The 21203-nt window shown below is 38.2% G+C and overlaps 2 protein-coding genes across 4 annotated transcripts in view; one reads left to right on the top strand and one right to left on the bottom strand.

The window, feature by feature from the left end:
• Positions 1-21203, top strand: part of LOC113232262 (axonemal 84 kDa protein-like) — an 83703-nt gene that overhangs the window by 35821 nt on the left and 26679 nt on the right. The window lies entirely within an intron of this gene.
• Positions 1754-21036, bottom strand: LOC113232261 (toll-like receptor 13). The gene is made up of 8 exons (XM_026466930.1): positions 20732-21036; positions 17898-18040; positions 13264-13400; positions 10911-11082; positions 6908-8248; positions 5635-5768; positions 5216-5343; positions 1754-2169 (listed from the first exon to the last, which is right to left on the bottom strand). Exons 1-8 carry the CDS (start codon positions 20746-20748, stop codon positions 1962-1964), a joined length of 2280 nt encoding a protein of 759 aa, XP_026322715.1. The 5' UTR covers positions 20749-21036; the 3' UTR covers positions 1754-1961.

Raw genomic sequence — 21203 nt, 5'->3', positions numbered from 1 at the left:
ACAAGTTTCAACACGCGTTTCTTTCTGCAGATCAGTCAAATCATGAGGCACCGATTTTTCGTATTTTTTTATTTTATTGATTTGACGCAAGTGAGTCAATATTGTGGGTAAGGTAACGTTAAACCATGCCGCTAATTCCTGGGTAGTTTGACTAGGATCGGCTTCCACTATCTCTCTTAATTCATCGTTATTCACCTGTGTGGGCGGTCTTCCTCGTGGCTCGTTCTTTAAGTCGAAATTTCCATCACGAAAGCGTTTAAACCAAAATCGCACGGTGCGTTCATTAGTAGACCCCTCTCCAAACGCAGCATTGATATTGCGGGCTGTTTCTGCCGCGTTAGTTCCGCGTCGGAACTCGTATTCAAAAATCACTCGAATTTTCGCAGTATCCATCTTTCTTGTCTAAATTGAATAACAAAAACAATTGAAAGTCGATATTCAAATGTTTCAAATTAAAAAAAAAAAAAAAAAACACAGAAACCATTTGAAAAAAGTTTCATTCGAAAACCTCAAACCGTGAAGATTCTATGAAAATTCAAAGAACCTATTGCAATAAAACGGCAATTTCATACTTTAACCCCTAATATTAAAGGTTTAGCTCATGGAGGTAGTCTCCATCTCTGATGTTCGAAAGCAAAAAAAATATTGCAAATGTGTACAAATGTTATTTACAAAGAGCAACCCCTAGAGTTTCTTGCTCATTCTTCTCAGGGGAATCTGCCTTACGAATGAGCGGTACAGTTTAACCAAAGTGACGATTTCAAGTGTAATAATGCTTGCCTATGAAATAAAGATTATTTTCATTTTGATTTTAAAGAACTTTAGTTTAAAAAAAAACAAACAGGTAATCGCGCACGAAAAGGGGGCTAATATTCATTGAACTACAGGCCACAAATAAGTTTAATTCGAAAAAAAAAATTACTTCAATCGTCTTTTTATTTCGATTTAACGTTCTGGCAATGTGGCCAGCAGTAATTCATATAACCGTTGTCATCATAATTGAATCATTTTTAGCGTTCCTCTAAATATCATCCATGTTTTGTAGAAGGGGCGAGAGCGCCATTTTGAAATTTTACAGCGGAGCGTTTTTTGGTTTTAACGACTGTTTTAAAATGTTTACATCCTGTTTTAAATTCAATTTTGATTTTAATTAAATTTAAGTTTTAAAATTGAATTTAAATCATCACACTTGCTCGTAAATAATATCCCTCGGGCCTTTTCCTTTCCATTACAGCCATAGTCGGTAGGGAGTCTTTTTTTTAATTTGTTGCACGACTTACTTCCTTACATAGGACAGGTTCAAGTTCAAGCAAGGAGGTTACTTAAGTTGAAAATTAAAACATTTGCTTAGTGTTATTTAAATAGAAATTTAACTGCAGTTCATCCACATACTTAAATACTTATTATTAAGAATTTCTTATAATTGATTTTAATTGTTTTCTGTATAAAAATGTAGGTAATTTTTTACAAACCCTCATGGCTGTATGCGTGTATGCTTTTTACTACATTTTAATTTTCGAGTTGTATGATCTATGGAAGAATTAATAAAAAAAACACAAACCCCGCCATTTGCAAATTCCATAATTGTTGTTGTGAATCATATTTATATTGTATTTATTTCGTCGCAAATGTTATGAAAGTTATTGTATGTATGACGGGCGGTAAAAAAATACAAAACTCAAAAAATATTTACTTTATAATATTTATTTATATTAATATTTATTCCACAATTTATTTTATAATTATATCATTTCAGTGAATTCAAAACTTTAAAACCTTGCCCTGTAAACTTGGCAATTTCGACATACAATACTTTACGTAGGAGGGCTCGATTTGTCTTATTGTTCTTTGCTATAGGTAGGGCGGCGGTATAAGGAAAGTTTGATTCTCCTAATACGATAACGTTTGGATTTCCAAGTGCACTCCCAACGCGACTAAGTACTATAGTTTGTCCATCAAGCTCAAGAAATATTCTGAGTAGTCATGATTTTGTGCATCACGAGGCTCTTTTTCAATCTTCTCCAAAATACCGCTTGTTCAGATGCGTTCTTTGGCCAGACTATGTAGGTCTTTGTCAACATCAGGTAGTGAAGAGTTGTTGGCCTAAGTGGTCTCGGTATCTCTTCCAAAAGAACTAGGATCAGGTCTTCGCGACGTGTTTCTAGCAGCCTGTGAAGATATGCAAAAATTGTAATTTGGGTTATTTTCGTTATTAAGTGGCTTGAATTGCACATAACGTTAAGTAGATGACAACATGACGAACAAGTCGTGCACTTGGTGGTAAGGGACACGCCTATCCATAGCAGTTGCAGTGCCACTCAGAGCTTGAAGTTGCAAAGATCTGAGAGATTCTTAGGGGCACTGCCACTGCGCCGGTCATCCTGAGACATAAGTTGACAAGTCCCATGTGCCTGTAATTTCACCAACACCCTTATCCATCCCCCTAGATAAGAATATCCTAACAAAACGTCTGATTAAAACCCGGGCGCTTGCCTGTCTCTGGGGGTCATCTTAACTATGGGACGAGTTGTATTTTTTTGAACGTGACTGCTAACTCGAGTTAACTCGACTCGCATCTAGAGTTAACTAGATTCGGTGTCTGACAGAGCAATCGCGAGTCGCAACGCGAACCGACGATTCACAGAGTTGGGCACGATCTGCCTGCCGACCTCGACTCGAGTGTACTCGAAGGTCGCCGAACCGACCGAGTGAGAACGAATATCCGGGGCGCTGTATGAATGAAATATTCAACTCGACGGGAACTGGGGATCTACTCTCTTGCGCGGCGGCGGCGGGACAGGTACCGAACCGAGTGGTCGAGCGGGAGCGCCGCGTCGTGGCGCAGTGCATGCAGGACCGGTGGAAAGAGAGCTTGACGGATCCCCCCTATGGAGCTCGTACTATAGGGGCGATCCGCCCTGTCCTCGTAGAGTGGGTGATCCAGTCCCACCCAGTACCCTGACGGGGACAATAGAGTGGGAAATCTCGCTGCCGAGCTTGGTTGCCGCCATGCTCGGTAGCGAGGAGTCCTGGAGGAGGCGGTGGCCTCCTTTTGCGGAGAGGTTATGTCGCAAAAGGAGGCTGCGGCGCGGGTGCGCGTGGACGCGGCGGACGAGCACCCGCTTCGTCGCAGACGTACGGGGAGAAGGCGAAGGCAGTTCGCTGCTCGCCTGATCCCCTAGTGAGGCCAGCGGGCTCTGGACAGGGACTCCGTAGCCTGCATTGCACGGCCTCACTCGTCTGGGGGGCGGGTCGGAGGACAACTGATCTGCCGTTGGCGCGGGAGCCCTGGCGCAAGCTAGGGCGGCCGGACGGCGTCGTGGTGAATGCGCACCGACCCCACGGCGCCGACTCAACCGGCGGGAGGTAAACCTGCGGGGGTTTTAGTGGAGTAGGCCCTCCAGTATGGAGGGAGAGTCCCCACATAACCCGTGAGTCTCCCTGGGCTCAGGGGTATCTATAAAGATTTCCCCCCGTAAAAAAAAATTAAAAAAAGTACCGAACCGAGTTCATGAAAAAGTAACTCGAGTTGACTCGTCGTAGGAGTAACTCGAGTTTAGTCGAGTTAATTAACTCGACTCGCCCAAAGCTAGGTCAACTCTCGTTCTCTATCCGACATACGTCCGAAACAATTACAGTCAAATATGTATATATGTATGTCTTCATTAATTTAGTCAAGTATTACTTATTTGACAGTAATTGAACTCTCTGGTCATAGCTGATAACGTCGACAGGCGATGTCTGGTTGAATAGCATAATAAGTTATTATAATATTGTTGAAATATCTATAATATAAAATGATATATGTCATATCATTTTAAGCGATTAGTCACCTTTTATCGTCATCATCGTTAATCCACTAGATAAGACGATAAGCGCACAACTGTTTGTTTTGTTTGTTACGCAACACAACAATGTACATTGACATAGATCATTACAGAGAATACAATTGTTTTATAAAATATAGCAAGTTTTTTTCGGCCGCCATACTTGGTACTTGGTACTTAGTGCAACGGGCTAGTATCATTTTTCTTTTGACACAGGCAGTTGACCACTGTTACCCTCTATAACATTCCTTCTTGCATCTGCTACCTACCTCTAATAGTTTCCGTGATAGAAGACTTTGAAATTTTCAATGGCGGCCATTTTGTTCGTTTGAATTTCGAATAATTTTTACTTCCGGCAGAAATTGGGTAAGGTGCACCTTATAAAAGTACACAAACATCCCTCCATGTATTATAGTTTAGGTACTCGTTTGTTAGAAGACTATTTTAAATGATAGGGTCGTTGTGGCGACCGTTGAGTGAGATCTATGTCCAGCAGTGGACGTCGTTTGGCTGAAATTATGATGATGTTGAAAGGGTAGTGGCACAACAAACAAACGTGCTTATTATTCCATTTGACTTATAAATATTTTTCACGTTTGTTCGATAACAATATTTTCTTTCCTTTTCTATTGTATTTCACTTCTTAACTTTTTTTTCAGAATGTTTATTCTGTTCAACAAAATTATAATCATAATCATCTCATATACAGCCTGACTTTACCCACTGCTGAGTATAGGCCTACACATTTCTGTGCCACTCCTCACGGTCCCCATAATCATCTATCGCCTGTCAATTCAAATGACGCACGATTTTTTAAAGTTTCTATAATAATAATATTTCTATATTTCTATAAATCTATATAATAATATAGAAGTATAGTATATAGTTATGGAACAGATTTCAAACTTCGATTTCTATGAACGTAACATATATATTTTTTTTATAAAAAATAAGTGCGCCTTTGACCTCCATCTCACCTGATGGAAAGTGAAGATGAGGTCAACGATGTAGCATGCACACCTAAGTAATGCCTATTCACTCTCGCCTTGAAAAGCTCCAAGTTATAGCGTTCGGGTAACAAATCCACAGGTAGGGAATTCTAATAAATGTGGAAGCGAAACGCTTTGTGCGTATCCTGGGAATATCCACAACATAGGGTTGGATACCCAGCTCACGTCTAGTCCCCCGATAATGGAAAGAGGAAGGCGGAATCAAATTATGCATTCCATCGCACACTCTCCGTGATATAGTCTATAGAATACCGATAAGCAGGCAACTTTACGGCGGTGTTCAAATCTCTGCAACTTCGCCTCTACTATATATATAGTAAACGAAAAAATTTTAACATTTCTAAAATGCCCGTAAATGACTTGAAACTTTAAACCAACCTGTGTTGTGCCAAATGCATCTCAAACTGGCACCATTGACTAGCCAAAAACTGCTGGGAGATGATCAGCATTATGGACCTGCTCCGGTCCATGCATGACACTATGTTCTCTAAAATTGACAGTCCCACCTGGAAAAATAAAGACGAAAATTCTTCGACGAAGGCCAACAAATGAAATGCTACGTCAAAGCTAAATTATGTCAACATTGAAACAGAATTATTTAAACAATAACAATTTAAAAACCTAAAGGCACTGTTTAAAAAACGAAAAACAAAAAACTTATTTTGCTGTCATTGTTACACGACGTTTAATGGAATGTCTTAATTTTACCAACAAAAAGAGAACGAGACAAAAAGTAAAAAGATAACTGGAATTTAAATGTGATACGATCAGGTTAAAACACAATAAAAAATCCTTACCTGAAAATCTCTCTCGTGCAAACAAACACAGACATTACAGTCCTTCTCAACGTGTGGAAGAAGATAATCCAACACCCAATCGCGATCGTCGTTGCAGTATGACACAAATACGTCGTAATTGAAGAACGTACCGTCTGGAAAGAAAATTCGAGAAGATTTTTAACTATTCAAGGAAAAATCAAGAAGAAGCGGACGATGAAAAAATGTAAAAAAGTCTATTTGTAATGAAATAGAGAACAAAGAAAATGCAAGTTAATAATTGACATACCTACCTACATGTCAAATTGGTTTACGACTCAGCTTCAAAGGACACATTTCCACACGTTTCTCCACCTGCACTAAACTTAAATACGTCTTAAACCAATGCTCGTCCAATGACGTCCTTCCATCGTCATCCCACCCTTTTATCACCTTTACTGTGGTTCCTGGCTACTTTTTTTTAAATTTTGAATCGTTCTTTAATTCCTTTACCTCGTTATTCTCAATTTGTTTTATTCCGTCGTCATTCTTTGCGCAATCGCCGAAGCGAGCACGTCTTCTCTTCAAATTTTGACCTGTTTACTAGTTACCACAAGTCTCTTGTGCGATAAACATTTAAAAATTCGCAAAAAGGCTTTAAAAATACTTTTTATATAAGGGAATTTAGTTTTTCCTTTTCAAATTGATTAAAAAGATGTGTGTAGGCTGCAGAGGCTGCGGAGGCTACTACACTCCAGGCTACATTACAATTGCGGTCCCAGCAGTGCGTGACATTCTCTTCACTCGTAATGCAAAAAATATCAATTTAAGCATTGGTTTAGATGTACTTAAGTTTAGAGCAAGTGGACAATATCTTCGATTATATTCTGACCTAGCTTTTAATAGTGAAGAAAATACAAAAAAAACTCAACACGCGCATACATGTGCACACACCAATTAAAATACAATTGTAATTCGAAAATATCAAATTAGAAGGGACCTGCATCCCAGGATTGCTTGTTCGGTCCTCGTATTAATAATTATAACAAGTACAATTGTATCAGTGTTGCACCAAATGAACGATATGACGTTTTGAGAAACTTTTTAAGCCGATTTGATTTTTAATTACCTTACATTAATACAATTTTCAACCAAAAAGCTGGAATTCCTTTACACTTTACTGTTGAATACTTAAGAAGAATCATAGAACCAAAAGGTCAGCTAGGGGTCAGATATGTTAGCACATCTACTGTACTATACTGTATTCAAAAAAATGGATTTTTTTAATTTACTAAAGAAATTTATGTATACTCACCCTCGGGTACAGCATCATTATTGATCAAACTCAAGGTTGCAGAATTTCTCATTGTTATACAAAAATATATAAAATTCTTCCTGAAAACGTATCCCAAAATAAACAAAGGGAGCATTACTGTCGGTATTATTAACAGTAATAAAAGTTTATTCCATCCTTTGTTAATTATTTCATCAATGTCGTCGTTTATTTGTGTCAATCTACAAGTTGCTACGGAAGAGAATGGCACAGGTTTACCCTCGGCTACGAAAAAACATTGGTATTCTGACGGTTGAAAATCTACGAGAAGGAATTTTCCCTCAGTTTCTAAGTCTTCAACATCTTTGCATTCAGTGTTATAGCAGGGTTTTGTAACTTTGCTTCTGGACAATATCATTTCATTGTAATCATCAAACCCTCTGTGATACATAAGGTCAATTCTACTAGCTGATCCAGGATATCTTAAGGACTTTAGAAGTTTTTCAGAAGTTACATTCTCATTCTGGTACGCAAGTTCGAAAAGTTCCCTTGCGTTACAATTGCAAACCACGAAGTTTCCAGCAAAGCCAACATAAGTTATGCTTCCAATATCTTTTAACATTTCAGGAGTAATAATATTGAAATTATTATTTTGTAGCGATAAAAAATTAAGTTGCGGTATTAAACTGAACACCGGCCAAAACCAACTCGAGAGGCGATTATTCGACAAATCCAAAACTTGTAAATTCTTCAAACTTGAAACTACATTTCCTGTAATAGCTGTCAGTTCATTATTACGTAGTCTCAATATTTCTAATTGATCAAATGTATAAAAGTCTTCTGCAGATTTCAAACCAATATCATCAGCATACAACACCTCCAGATAACCTTCCAGGCCTTTTAGTAGATTTTTTCCTTGTAAAATCCCAGGATTTCCACTCAGGTCTAACAACCGCAAACTAGTCCCATTTAAACTAAAAGGTTTGAGTCTAGGAATTTGAGTAAAGCATAAAGATAGTCTTTCCAAGCTTTTTCGAAAATAATTCATAAAATTTAAATCACCGTTGTTAATTTTTGTATACGACAGATCCAGCGATGTAAGCTTTGCAACTGGTTTGAAAACCTGTCCTTCTAGAAGCAACTTTTCATTATCAAAACCAACATGGTTATGGCTTACATCTAGATGTAAAAGGCTTCTCAATCCGTTAAAAGCATTGGCACTGATGATGTTAATATTATTTTCTCCCAAATACAAAGCTTGTAATTCAGGCATGCCTTCAAATGTGTTATCGTTGATAACTTCAATAGAACACCGTCGAAGATCCAGTTCTTTGAGTTTAGAAAAAGTTCTGCTTTGAAAACCAGCGGCCCAGGCTGATCTAGCTGAAAAATTAATTCTTTATCACTTTTATTATTATGATTAGGTTATTTAGGTTGCTACTGATTAAGTTTACTTGTAGTGGTGGCTCTTCACGTGGCTCTTTGTATTTGCGTATTAATTTATTCAATATAGTACAATTACAGATACACAAGTCACAACCTGTTATTTCAAGCAGCAAAATTATTAACTTGAATCCAATCAAGATACTATATTACGAGTTTGGAAAACGGTCATATTTGTCAGTTTCTACGTGTTTGTCTGACGTCAAATATTTTTCCAAGTACAACAAATATCCACTAGCGAATACAAACACCCATTTGAAACACCTCGATAAGGGCGCGTGTCCACGCTAAGAAAAGTTGCCGGGTCTAAGCAAAAATTCGTGTCGTTTCTACACACGAACTGTGTACACTGCCTCGGCACCGGACAAAAAAAATCTTGTCTATCCCCGACACGACGCGCTCTGCCGCTATTATATGGGGCGGAGAGGCCGCATTGTCAGTAAACGAAGGTTTATGCGCGTGGACGGTGTTGCTTAGTAGTCAACATACAACATATTTCTTCCCACAGTCGGTAGTAAAACGACAGCTACCTGGAAAACTCGTAATGCACTGACACATTTTACCCTACAAACGTCTGTCCGAAAGCATTCGTATCGTGTACATACTCATCATTTTCTCGTTTGCAACAGACACAACATGTTTTCGTGGCTAGATCCGACAAAGTTCTTGTCGTGTCGAATTTCTTACCGTGTACACGCGCCCTAAAGCTAAAATCGTGTTGAAATGTTCATGTTGGAGAAGGTGTATAAAAATTCGAAGAAGTTAAGTAAATTGTACAACCTGGTACTCATGGGACCCATCGAAATAAACTATGACTTCACCGTACTCCTTAAAAGAAGACCCGAAGCCAGCAGAAAAAGATATACTGGATACAGGTTATTGTAACCAAGAAAGTGAGTCGTCAATTGAACATTTAAACTCGTTTTTGGCAAGTACCACTAACTCTTTTCAAACTACGTTAAATGGCATAAGAAGTTTGCGCATAAAAAAGATTCTAACGCTTTCGTAGTTATCCATTCCACTAGTTAGAAAGAAAAAAGAAAGAGAAGACATTTAGTTACAACAAAGATGCCACTATTAACAACAACAAAAAGAACTACAACATTAAAAAAGTAAACAAAAGAACAGCACAAAACCTAAAATTATTATGTGTACATCAGTTTTTTAATGAATTTTTTAACACCTATAAAATTTTCTTTTTGGTCGATTTTATAATTTAAATTTGGAAATGAAATTGACCAAAAAAATGAATTGGTGTTAAAAAATTCATTAAAAAAATCTAATTTTCAGTAATTAGCAAATGTACGTGATCTCTGGACACTTTTGATGTGATATTATGGTGCCAACTGCGGTAACAAAAAGTTACAGGTTACCAAGCCACGACTTTTCATTCATTTTCCGATATTTCAGAGCTGTTTCATGCCCTTTTGCTTTCATTATCACAAATTGAATGCCAAGTCATTCCACGGAACGAAAATTGTAAGGGCGCGTTCTCATTATGCCGTGACGACAGATAGTCGTGCAGTTTTAAGTGTCGTATCTTGTATATTTAAATGAAGTTGTTCAATACGATTAAACACGACAGGCAGTCAAAACGATAGGAAGAGCTAGAACGACGATAAAAATGAGACGACAGATAAATCGCAGTTACTATTGTAGTCACTTTTTATTTATCGTTGTCTGCATGAACAGCGTGCGGTTAGGTATTTAATGTGGTGTTAGTGTTTGTCTGTCAATGTATGTGTAGTTGTATGCAGCAAATACCAACCGCCTGCTATACATGAATTTATGGTAAGATAATAACTACTCTATCAGAATCTAACGGAGAGACCTCAACAGTCGTCTTACGATCTATCAAGTGTAGCCCTACAACCTATCGATGTGTAACCTAACCTAACCATAAATATATAAATGGAGAGATACATAGTATAAGTAAGGAAGTCTGTCACCAGGAGACTTAAGGTGACAAACGGAAGTTGGGAAGGAAATTAGGATGTACACGTCGTGCGATGTGTACAGGAATGCTTTTCTCACTACCGGTCAAGCAGGCTCACAAGACCGATCTACTGATGGCTAAAGGTGTCTTGGCCACAGTGAGAGGAGTAGCAGGTAGTACGTCACTAAGCAAGGAGATGAGTTAAAATCAGATGGTATTGGTCAACTAACTCTATTTACAATTTTTACTGACTATTTATACAATATTTGTTTATACTACATTATAATAAGTTTTCTTAGTGTGCTATGGGTGTTATTGATGACTAGGTTTATTTTTGTTAACGTGTACGTGTGTGTACGTGACTATGCTGCACTTGTTACAAAAGAATGATCTGTTGACGAGGCTAGTTTTTGTAGCATTTTATTCAAGGTCGCTATTTTGCAGTTTCTTCGTTGTTTATATTATGTTCAACCTTGAACACTGCACGTATTCTGCTCCCCCTCTCGTAACTCGCGCAATAAATTGTGGTCACGATCCAATGAGAATTGCTAGACACGACATCCGTTCAACGATAAAAACGTCCACAACACAGTCACGACATACATAATGGGAACGCGCTCTAACGTAATAATATCATACAATACATACAGACTCGCTAAACAATACCTGACAACCGAAAAGATAAATTAAAGTCGGCCTCCTTAGCGTCCGTAGCGTTCATTCGAACACCGTAATGTGCACCAGGTGCGTTGAAGTTCAAGAAATTATTGCCATATAGGGTCAGGTATTCTACTGTTGAAGATATGGGCTGCCCTGAACGGCCTTGAAAGTGGAATATCTGAGAACAAATTATTAGTTATTGTGTAATTTTCTCGTTTTTTTTTTCGTTCGTATTTCGCGTTTTATTCCTATATTTTCAAAATCAATAAAATTTTCAAATCTATTCTAACCTCTCCCCATAGAGTATATAACCAGAAATAGAGACGAAATGTCATTTCATTTGTGTGAAAACTATTCTGCCAAATTATTACGGTGACAACTGCGCTCCGATTGGCCAGCCCGAATCCCGGTATCGATTGTTTCACTTCAAATCGACCAGTTTAACTTGAACTTTGCTATAATGGACGAAAATTGAAAAATTACATATTTAATTACCGATGAATGTGATTCCGTTTGTTTTGTAATTAGATGCTTTGTTGTTTTTCCGACACCACCGAATGGAACAGCCCCCCGTGGGTAGAGATATTATCTTTATTACAATAAACACGGAATATTTTTGGAATATACGGAGACGTACACACAGGTCAGTTGTTGGCGCTGTACTATTTCTTTCTAATTTGTAATGTCAGTGACGAGAGTTGATGTTTAAAAGTGATATAAGGCTTATTTGCCTGATGTGTTACCAGGGGTGGATGGCCCTTATTTCGTTTATATTTCTGGTTATATGCTCGATGCTTCTCCCTGTAGTGTGTGTGTGACGTACATAGCTTGAGTTGTGGCACCAAACCTTCACCCTGTGGAACCCCGACAGATATGTAATACAGAAGTGAAACGGTCTTGGTGGGAATCCTTATATAGGTACTTTCCAGAATTATACTCATATGTCAATAAAGTATTATGTTGCGTAGCGATAGCTTTTGATCCGACTTTTAACCGACTTAAAAAAGGAGGAGGTTCGACCGTATTTTTTGTGTGTACGTTCCGCGATTTCTCCGTCATATGTGAACCGATTTTGATGATTCTTTTTTGTTGGAAAAGGAAAAGAAAATATTCCACCTCTAAGGCTGCCTTTCAACCAGAGATGTACCGACGTAGCGAAGCAATGTGCAAGGAAAAAATCCACCTATAGGATTGCTTCATTTTCCTAGCCTCGCTTAGAGCAGCTCCGGTGGAAAGGGGTTAGCAGAGCGAAGTATTTGTACATACAAAATAGCAAGAAATGTGTGCGAGAGATGTGTGCGAGGGATGCGGGCGAGGAATGTGTGCAAAACGGTGTAGGAAACTAAAGCTACTGAAAGTATGACACTTTAGGAGCCTGTTGTGTAGCTGCTGGTAGGCAAATAAAACCCTGGTCGTTCAGGAGTCGAAGGCTATTGCTGTGGCTTGCTAGCTTGGTGTGGCTTGCTGTAGCTCGACATTTATTCAACGAATGTTACTACTTATATACTTTTGTATATCTTAGGAAGGCATACATAGGACCCGCCGCGCGCTCGCCGTTCAGTGCACGCCGATGCGTTGAGCGCGGCGGATGCGTGGATGACTTGCAGCTACAACACTAACTAATAGTGACATATCGCCACCGCTCACCCCACCACACCATACCCCGCCCGCGCATAGCTGAAAAGAGATCGTAATACATCCTCGCACAGCTTTGGTGGAAAACATCACACCGTTTCACAGAGCCGCTCCATATCCTCACACCGCATCGCTCCCTCGCACATCACTGGTGGAAAGGCAGCCTTAGAGTGGCAAATTAGGGGATACATCCGGATTGTTGGATTTGATCCACTTTAAACAAAGCGATCTCAATAAAATTTGAGAAATAGATGTGATTCCATCGATTTATAAAAAAAAGTTATAATTATAAAACCATTGCCCTGTAGGACTCCCGTATTTGAGATGTAAAATGAATGAGATAAAATGTTTTATTCGTTCATTTTAAAGGGCATAGTACAGGGGCGGATGTTTCCATTTAAGCTTGTTAGGGCCTGTGTTAGCAAACATCGCTCTTCTATAATATTAAAGTAATCTTGCTCTTCTGTTATTTTAAGATGATGACTACCTTAATATCTACTATAACTAGTGTTACAACTATTACAAATTTCACTAATTACAGTAATTTTTAACTTTTCAGACTAAAAACAGATTAACCTAAATGTTAGTGTGTGTGAGTGCAAGTATATGTATCTATAGGTGTCATCCACCCGATAGACGTAGAATATCCAAAATTATACAATGTCATACCATTTATACATATAAATAGTATCATTTCGAGATATATAGATGTAACAGCACTTACCGCGGGAACTCTGAGTAGATTACTCTTTGCCATGCTTAAATATTTCACATTGATTGGCTGCAAAATCCTATCCACATTTTGGGTCAGTATTTCTGTTGGATTTGGATTCCATGACAAATCCAATATGTAGTTAAAATCTGAAAAAGCGTGAGCAGGTTTTCAACAAACTCTCTTGGTATTGGATTGTTTTTTATAATATCAAGCGACGAGATGAGCAAGTCATGCATAACAATTGCAGTGCCACTACGTCTGTTACCCTGAGATATAAGTTGACAAGTCCCGTGTGCCTGTAATTTCACGAACACCTTTATCCTTCAAAACCGAAACGAAGACATGCTCACATTACTGCATGGCGGCAGAAACAGAAAAGGTATTTCCCTAGACTGCTACTAAATAGCCTTTTACGGTTCTCCGCTGCTCGTACGTTACTATCTGGAAAATATGAGGGCGCTGTACGACGTGCACCCGGGGCGGCTCACCTAAGGCACTAGCCGTACAGAGAACCGGATAATCCGTGCAAACGTGCTGATCCGGGGTTAGGACCCGACTTAGATGGCGCCTGTGCGGGTTCGCTCGCACAGGTCTAAGTGCCCTTTTCGTATACACTAAGGGTCGGTAGGAAGGGTCACTACAATCAAAACTAATGTAGAAAGATATGGGGCTATTCGGAGGCTAGCTCTTACTGTATAACCAAAGTGTTCATAAGGAGGGTACTATACATGCACTCGAGGCACTAGCCCCTAGGGTGCATGCCAACAGCTCCGCTACCAATGCGGCTATTTGGTAGTTGCCTTTAGAGTCAACGGCTTAAAGTTGGCAACCACTAGTTGGTCAATGCACAACAGGAGGTGAAGAAGCCCACAGCTCCGATAACTATAGCTATCTGGACAATAGGAGGGTGGTTGTATGTGCACTCGTGGGTGCTCACTCAAGGCACTAGCCTAGACAACCGAATGAAATCTGTGTCAACGGGCTGATCTGGAATCAGAACCTGATTGATAAAGTACTGCTTGCACAGGTAATAAGTACCCTTCCCGTATGACCAAAAGGTTGCGTAGAGAGGGAACTATAATCAAAACTTAGTAGAAGATATGGGCCTACTCTCACATTGGTGTCATGCTTAAGTCTGTGATAATTCTCAAAATATATCAAGGTCAAGTACATGAAACATAACATCTCTTCTTAACATGCCACCGATAAGATTATATGCAACATCATCATATTCATCGTGAACTGGTTACTCATTATGGCAGATAACAAATAAGTCACACTCTGTGTAATAAGGACCCATCTGAAAAATGACGGTAGTTTTCTCATGCTCTTAATGGTAGGAGCACGAGGACTAATATGTCCTTATGCTCCTATCGTGACGTCGTATCTAATAAGTACACTGAACTAGTATATCTTTATGTCATAGGCATGAACAAAATTACACTTGAAATTTAAATTTGTATTGAATTGATATCCAATTGGAAATGAAACTATTTTTCCGGATTTAAATCGCGTATATTTGTTTTTTCAAACAAACCGACGTTTCGGGCCCTTTACAGGTCCCGTGGTCACGGTTGACTGAGGTGGTACAGTCTTCAACCAGTTATGTCTAATATTAATGCAAACCACCCTATTTTTTCACTATAGTTACAATAGTTATTAATTAAATACCTTATTTTTAATTTTACAAAGAAAACATTCCAATTTACGCTACATTAAGTTTTACAAATTATTTTATTGAATGAATTTTTATTAAGTTTAATTTATTATTAATTATTAATAGAAATTAGAATAAACTAAAACATATTAATTAGTACTGCAGTCTTATGTCTGTTTGGGATTTTTCATTAGAGGAAATACTGGATCCCAAACTGGTGGTACGGAGAAACCATCTTCCCTGTTGAAATTAGGATGTTTTTTAATTTCAATGGCCTCTCGCAGCATCCTGGGCAGATAACGGACTTCTTTTGCAAGGACCTGGGGTTTGTCAAACTTCATTGAATGTGTAGGTTTATCCATGACATGCTCGCAGACTGCAGACTTGTTAAATCCGGAAAAATAGTTTCATTTCCTATGTGTAACAATCGCGAAAACCTAAGAACTTGATATCCAATTATTTTTTGTGAAATTACTCCACTAGTTTGTTATAATTATTAATACAAAGATGGAACACTCAGAAAAAATTCCTTCTATCCGGCCGTATTCGAACCAACCGACGTCTTCTTGCAAACCATGCCAGACGCTATGACACTATTTACTTAACTATCTAATAGCGACATCTCTAGGCAGGGATGATAGCTGTAAAGCTACCTAACTGGGTGACGAAATACTTTCTTAGATTTCTCGTAGGCGGCGCAACGGCTAAAAAGTCGTTGCAAAACAAAATACAAAGATCCGACAACAAGCACATAGAAAAATTCGTGAAGTCCGCTGATTCATTTCGTGGTTAATTGGCATAGCGTCTGCCACGGTTTGCTAAAAGACGTCGAAATGTTCTATCTTTGTATTAATAATTACACTTGAAATTGTCACTTGCGCTCTTTCGTAAGGCAGATTCCCCGAGAAGAATAGTCAAGAAACTCTAGTGGCTGCACTTTAAAATTAATATAGTAATTTAATACAGAAACAACCTGAAAGAACTAAACGGATCACTGCCATGGATATCGTCATCCAAGTTCCTACACAGAAGTTGTATAACCTTTAGCATGCATTAGTTTTTCTTTTACTATAGTTTTAAACCTCATAAACGCCAAAGTTTGAAAATCAACCGGAATCTTATTATACGTGTATGAAATGTGAATATCAAGAACAACTAGTTTATTTTTATTCCACTTATTAAATTCAACTCCGTCATCAGAAAAATCACAGACCTGTGAAAATGACAAGTAAAGTCGTCGGGGAGTACAAATCCGCGTATGTAGTATTGGTAAAAAGCGCGTATCTACACTAAATCAAATTTTACAGTAAAAAGGTTTTAACGTTATGACTTTGTTATTTAAATGGCTACAACTTTCATTTTTGCACAATAAGCATTAATTTATGTTATCTACGGTCTGATAACAATAGATTCCCTTAAAACACACTAATTTGGCTTGCACGACATTTACGCGGTTTTGATTTGGCGACTAAATTACCGAAATGGAGACTCATAATCAAATGCTAGTTACGCGTAATTCCACTATCCCCGACGAAATTACTTTTGTTTGGTTGTTTATAAAATATGCGGGGCACGTGAGTTGCCCTTTAAGTTGGAAGCTATGTCCGGACATTGTCGTTGGACACTGCGACTGGCATCTCCGGCAATAGCCCGGAGAGCTCGTAGAGGATAGGCTGGATATCCTCTGGTCCCTCCAGCCGCTTAGGTTATTGGGAACTGGAGAGACGTCGTTTTTCGGCGTCGGGAAGTGAGCATGCCTTACAGCACCGCCACCAATGAGGAGATTTCGTAGTGGACTCAGATTCGACGGCATAGCGGTGGCAACCGCTAGTTGTGCAATGCGCAACGGGAAGTGAGCGTGCCTGCAGCTCCGGTACCTATCTGGAAAATAGGGAAGGTACTGTACGTGCACACGGGGCAGCTCACTCGAGGCACTAGCCTCTCGAATAACCGGATGAAGTCAAGTGACAGAGGTCTGTGACAACCCTGTACCTGACCTGGGGTCAGAACCTGAACTTGTAAGGTTCCTGTGCGCGCACAGGTCATTCTGCCCTTCCCGTTGGGAAGTAGGGGGTAGGTAGGAAGGGGCATTATAATTAAAACTAACGTAGAAAAATATAAAGCTTTCACTGAAGAGGCAGATAAGCTTAGAGAATCGATAACACACTACGAGTACTACAATATCAATTAAATATAAATTGTATTTGACAGTACATTAGTAGGAGCACGAAGGAATATTTATCCTGTCCTACCAGTAGTACCACAAGGACATATTAGTCCTCGTGCTCCTAACAGTAGGAACACCTAGTTGGAGCATGAGGTAACGGCCAAAATGTCACCTTTTCGAAAGTTTAAAGATTCTATAAAGAAATTAGTCAGTGAGTATATAAAATTAAATCTGACGACCTCCGTGATCGAGCTTGCACACTGGTTTTCATGGTGTCGCCATTTCTTAGGTCCCATATTCGATTCCTAGCCGATGTAGAAAAACGAACTTGTATATTTTGTCTCGGATCTGGGTGTTTGTGGTACCGTCGTTGTTTCCGATATTTGTAACACAGGTGCTTTAACTTCTTATCAGAGCAACGTATGTGATATTGGAGACAAGATCACAGTACTGACACCCTACCTATTTCTGCCGCACAAGTTGTGCAGGATAAGGGTGCTGGCACATGAGACTTGTCAATTACTTATGTCTCAGGATGACGGGCACAGTGGCATGCCTCACTCAAATCTTTGCGACTTAAAGCTAAGAGCGGCATTGCAGTGCGCCTGCGACTGTTATGGACAGGCGTGTTGCTTACCACCAAGCGCGCAACTTCCCGTCCCGTTATTTGGCATCATAAAAAAATACCTCTTGCAGATGCTATATTACTAATACACACTATTTTAGAACCGGTAATCATGCTTACTCTTCCTACTTCCAATTTTGCTGTAGAATTACTAACAGTGGTAGCAATTTACTCTATCACCTAGTAAAACTTACCAATTTTATCAGTAATTTCCCCATTCTCGTCCACCCATGACTGGACATCAGTCATGTATCCGGTAAGGCAACTGCGATCATGGCGTATGATGTTGTGGTTGGTAGGCTGTCGTGCGACCACCGTAATGCAGAGTGTTGTCAAGCTGTAATTTTTAGGTATAGGTATTAGTGGAAACACGTGTGTTTATTTATTATTAGAAATACTATTTATTCAGACAACAGAATTATTAAAAGTCATAGAACAAAAGTTGTTGTTTATGATAACAATATAGTCCAGCGAGGCTGCTAGTGTTTTATAAATAACCTTAACCCCCAGAGCGTATCCCTCAAGGGTCAAACCTTGAAAAACCAAATACAAAGATATGACGTAAGCACATAGAAAAATTCGTGAGGTCCACTGGTTCGTTCCGCGGCTTAGTTGGTATAGCGTCTGCCACGGTATGCTAGAAGACGTCGACGTCAGACGTAGAATCTGGCCGGATCGGAGGAATTTTTTCTGAGTGTTCAATCTTTGTGTTAATAATTATAACAAACTAGTGGAGTAATTTCACATAAAATAATTGAATATCAATTCAATAAAAATTTAAAGATAAATCTTGTGGAGTAAACCTTCTCCATTCTTATTTGAATGAAAAGAAAAGAAAGAAAGAAACGTTTATTCAGCTTAAGATAATTCAAGCTAAACAGATAATTCTTATTAATTATTACATATACCTATCTATAAGCTGAAACGGATCCAACTCAGCATATGTTACAGCTCGCCTGCTGTAACACTGGTTTTCAGTTGGAACATTTTTTACATAATCTCAGTACAGAGTACCATAAAAACCGACCTCAAAAGTACGTGGAATTACATCTATCTGCCAAGTTTTATTGAAATATCGCCTAGTTCGCCACTATACAGGAATTGATACAGGAGATAATAAAAATCTGTTCTCACTACTCAAAGTATATTGAGAGAAAAAAACGCCTTGAATTGGAGAATAGCAAAACCAGCCATTAAAATAATTGCTATTTAAGTAAAATTTAGGCCCTATTTAAAAAATGAATGTTCATGCGTGATCAGCCACCCTTAGACGTGGATGATTGTCTTCAAAATGAAATGGGACCACTACCCTCTTTCCAACAAAAAAGAATCATGAAAATCGGTTCACAAATACCGGAGTTATCGCGTAACATACATACAAAAAAACACAGTCGAATTGAGAACCTCCTCCTTTCTTTGAAATCGGTTAAAAATGAGATGGCACGTAAGTACAAGTGTGATAAACACTAAAATTATATAATGTAACTTAACTATTAACTAAAAACAATTAGAAAAATTACTAATAGGAACTTTACGTGACTGTATATAAAATACTACACTTGTCAGGGATTGTTACATGAATTGAATGTATATGAAATATATATGAAACACAGCACTTCATCATCATCATATCAGCCGAAAGACGCCCACTGCTGAACATAGGCCTCCCCCAAAGATTTCCAGACCAGCCGATCGGACGCTACGTGCATCCATCAGTTACCCGCCAACATTACACTACTTAGGAATTATTTATATATAAACACACACAACGCACAATACTCGCCCCAAAAGGTATTTCATTCTAATACCAAATTAGAAAGATTAGTAAAGTAAATAATGAAGGTGATTTGTGATTTTATGGGCACGTCCTCTCGTTTTAAGAATTTTGATGGGAATGATCACGGATAGAACAAATTTAAGAATAGTGGAGGAAAAGAGAATCATAACGTCAAGCTAAAGCAATCCATATTTAAAAAGCAGTAAGGATTCTTGTGAAAGAGTTCGTCCAGGGAAGTACTGCCACCTTACCTATTTCTGCCGCCAAGCAGTAATGTTAGCATTACTGTGTTTCGGTTTAGAAGGGTAAGGCTGCTGGTGAAATTGCACATGAGACTTGTGAACTTATGTCTCAGGATGTCAGGCGCAGTGGCCGTGCCCTTCAGATCTTTGGGATTTAAAGCTCTATGTGGCACTGCAACTGTCATGGACAGGCGTGTCGCGTACCATCAGGAGCACAACTTATTCGTCCCGTCACTTGATATTATTTTAAAAAAATCCACAGGATAGGGATTTAACGTTATAACAACTTTCATTTTTTTTTGTTTTATTTATTTATTTATTTCAGGCCACATGACCCGTACAATATATATACCTTAGTTCTAATATATATACAATATAATAAAATACTATTTATAACCAACCTTCACGAATTACATTACATTACGGCATTTTGCTTTTACAGAAACGTGCGGTTAGGGCAATTTACAATCTGGGCCCCAGAGTATCTTTGAGAGATAAGTTTAAGGACATGAACATTCTTACACTAGCCTCACAGTACATTTATGAAAATGCAATTTATGTTAATAGGAATAGTAATTTCTTTAAGAAAAATAGTGACAGACGTAACATTAATACGAGGAATAAAAATAAACTAGCTGTTCTTGATAGTCGTCTTCACAAAGTGATAAATTCATTTCAAGATTCCGGTTGATATACTAAATTTGCCTTTCACGAGGTTTAAAACTATAGTGAAACAAAAACTTTACACATAAAGGTTTATTATACAACTTCTGCGTACTTTTTTACTTTTTACTGCAATTCGTGTAGATTACTTATTTAGTTTATTATATTGTTACATTTACATTACCTACATTCTACGTATGTTAGTCCTTATGGTATATATTATATGGGTCTTGTGGCATGAAATAAATTACTAATTAAAATAAAATTAAGAAAATAACACTGCAACGCCACAACACAAAAATTAATTATCATTTTTCTTGAAATCTTTACCCTAAATTGTACTTACATTATATATTTAACCATTTTACAGCACTATTCCAAAAAAAAACCACAGAATCCATTACATTTTTGCGTTTCACCACACTACGCAAAAAAAATCAACAACTCAATGTTCGCAAAAATAATTTTACACGTCATTTTTTTTTCTTTCCCTTTCACACACACGTTAAACTGAAAGATACAACTAATGCGACCACTTTTACTGAATTTTCAGTTTATGAAATTTTTCCGGAATGTGTTTTATTTATTTATTTTTTAATGGCGTTAAAAGCCTATAGCCTAAAAGCGTTAAAAACTTTGTTTAATTTGTGCTGGCTGCGATATTTTGTTCTCTAGTCATTTGAAGTATTGTTTTATATGAAAATTCTGTCCGATAGCAATATATCGGCTGATAATTACATATCTAATCGAACGTAAATGTCAAAGACAAGGTTGGCAATGATTAAGCAGTAAATGTAAATCAGAGAGATTATTTTGTT

The sequence above is a fragment of the Hyposmocoma kahamanoa genome, unplaced genomic scaffold (genome assembly GCF_003589595.1).
Source record: "Hyposmocoma kahamanoa isolate Upper Pololo Valley unplaced genomic scaffold, ASM358959v1 67, whole genome shotgun sequence".
NCBI classification, from domain to species: Eukaryota; Metazoa; Arthropoda; class Insecta; order Lepidoptera; family Cosmopterigidae; genus Hyposmocoma; species Hyposmocoma kahamanoa.
Note: the sequence above shows the minus strand (reverse complement) of the source record. Positions and strands in the feature narration are given on the sequence as shown.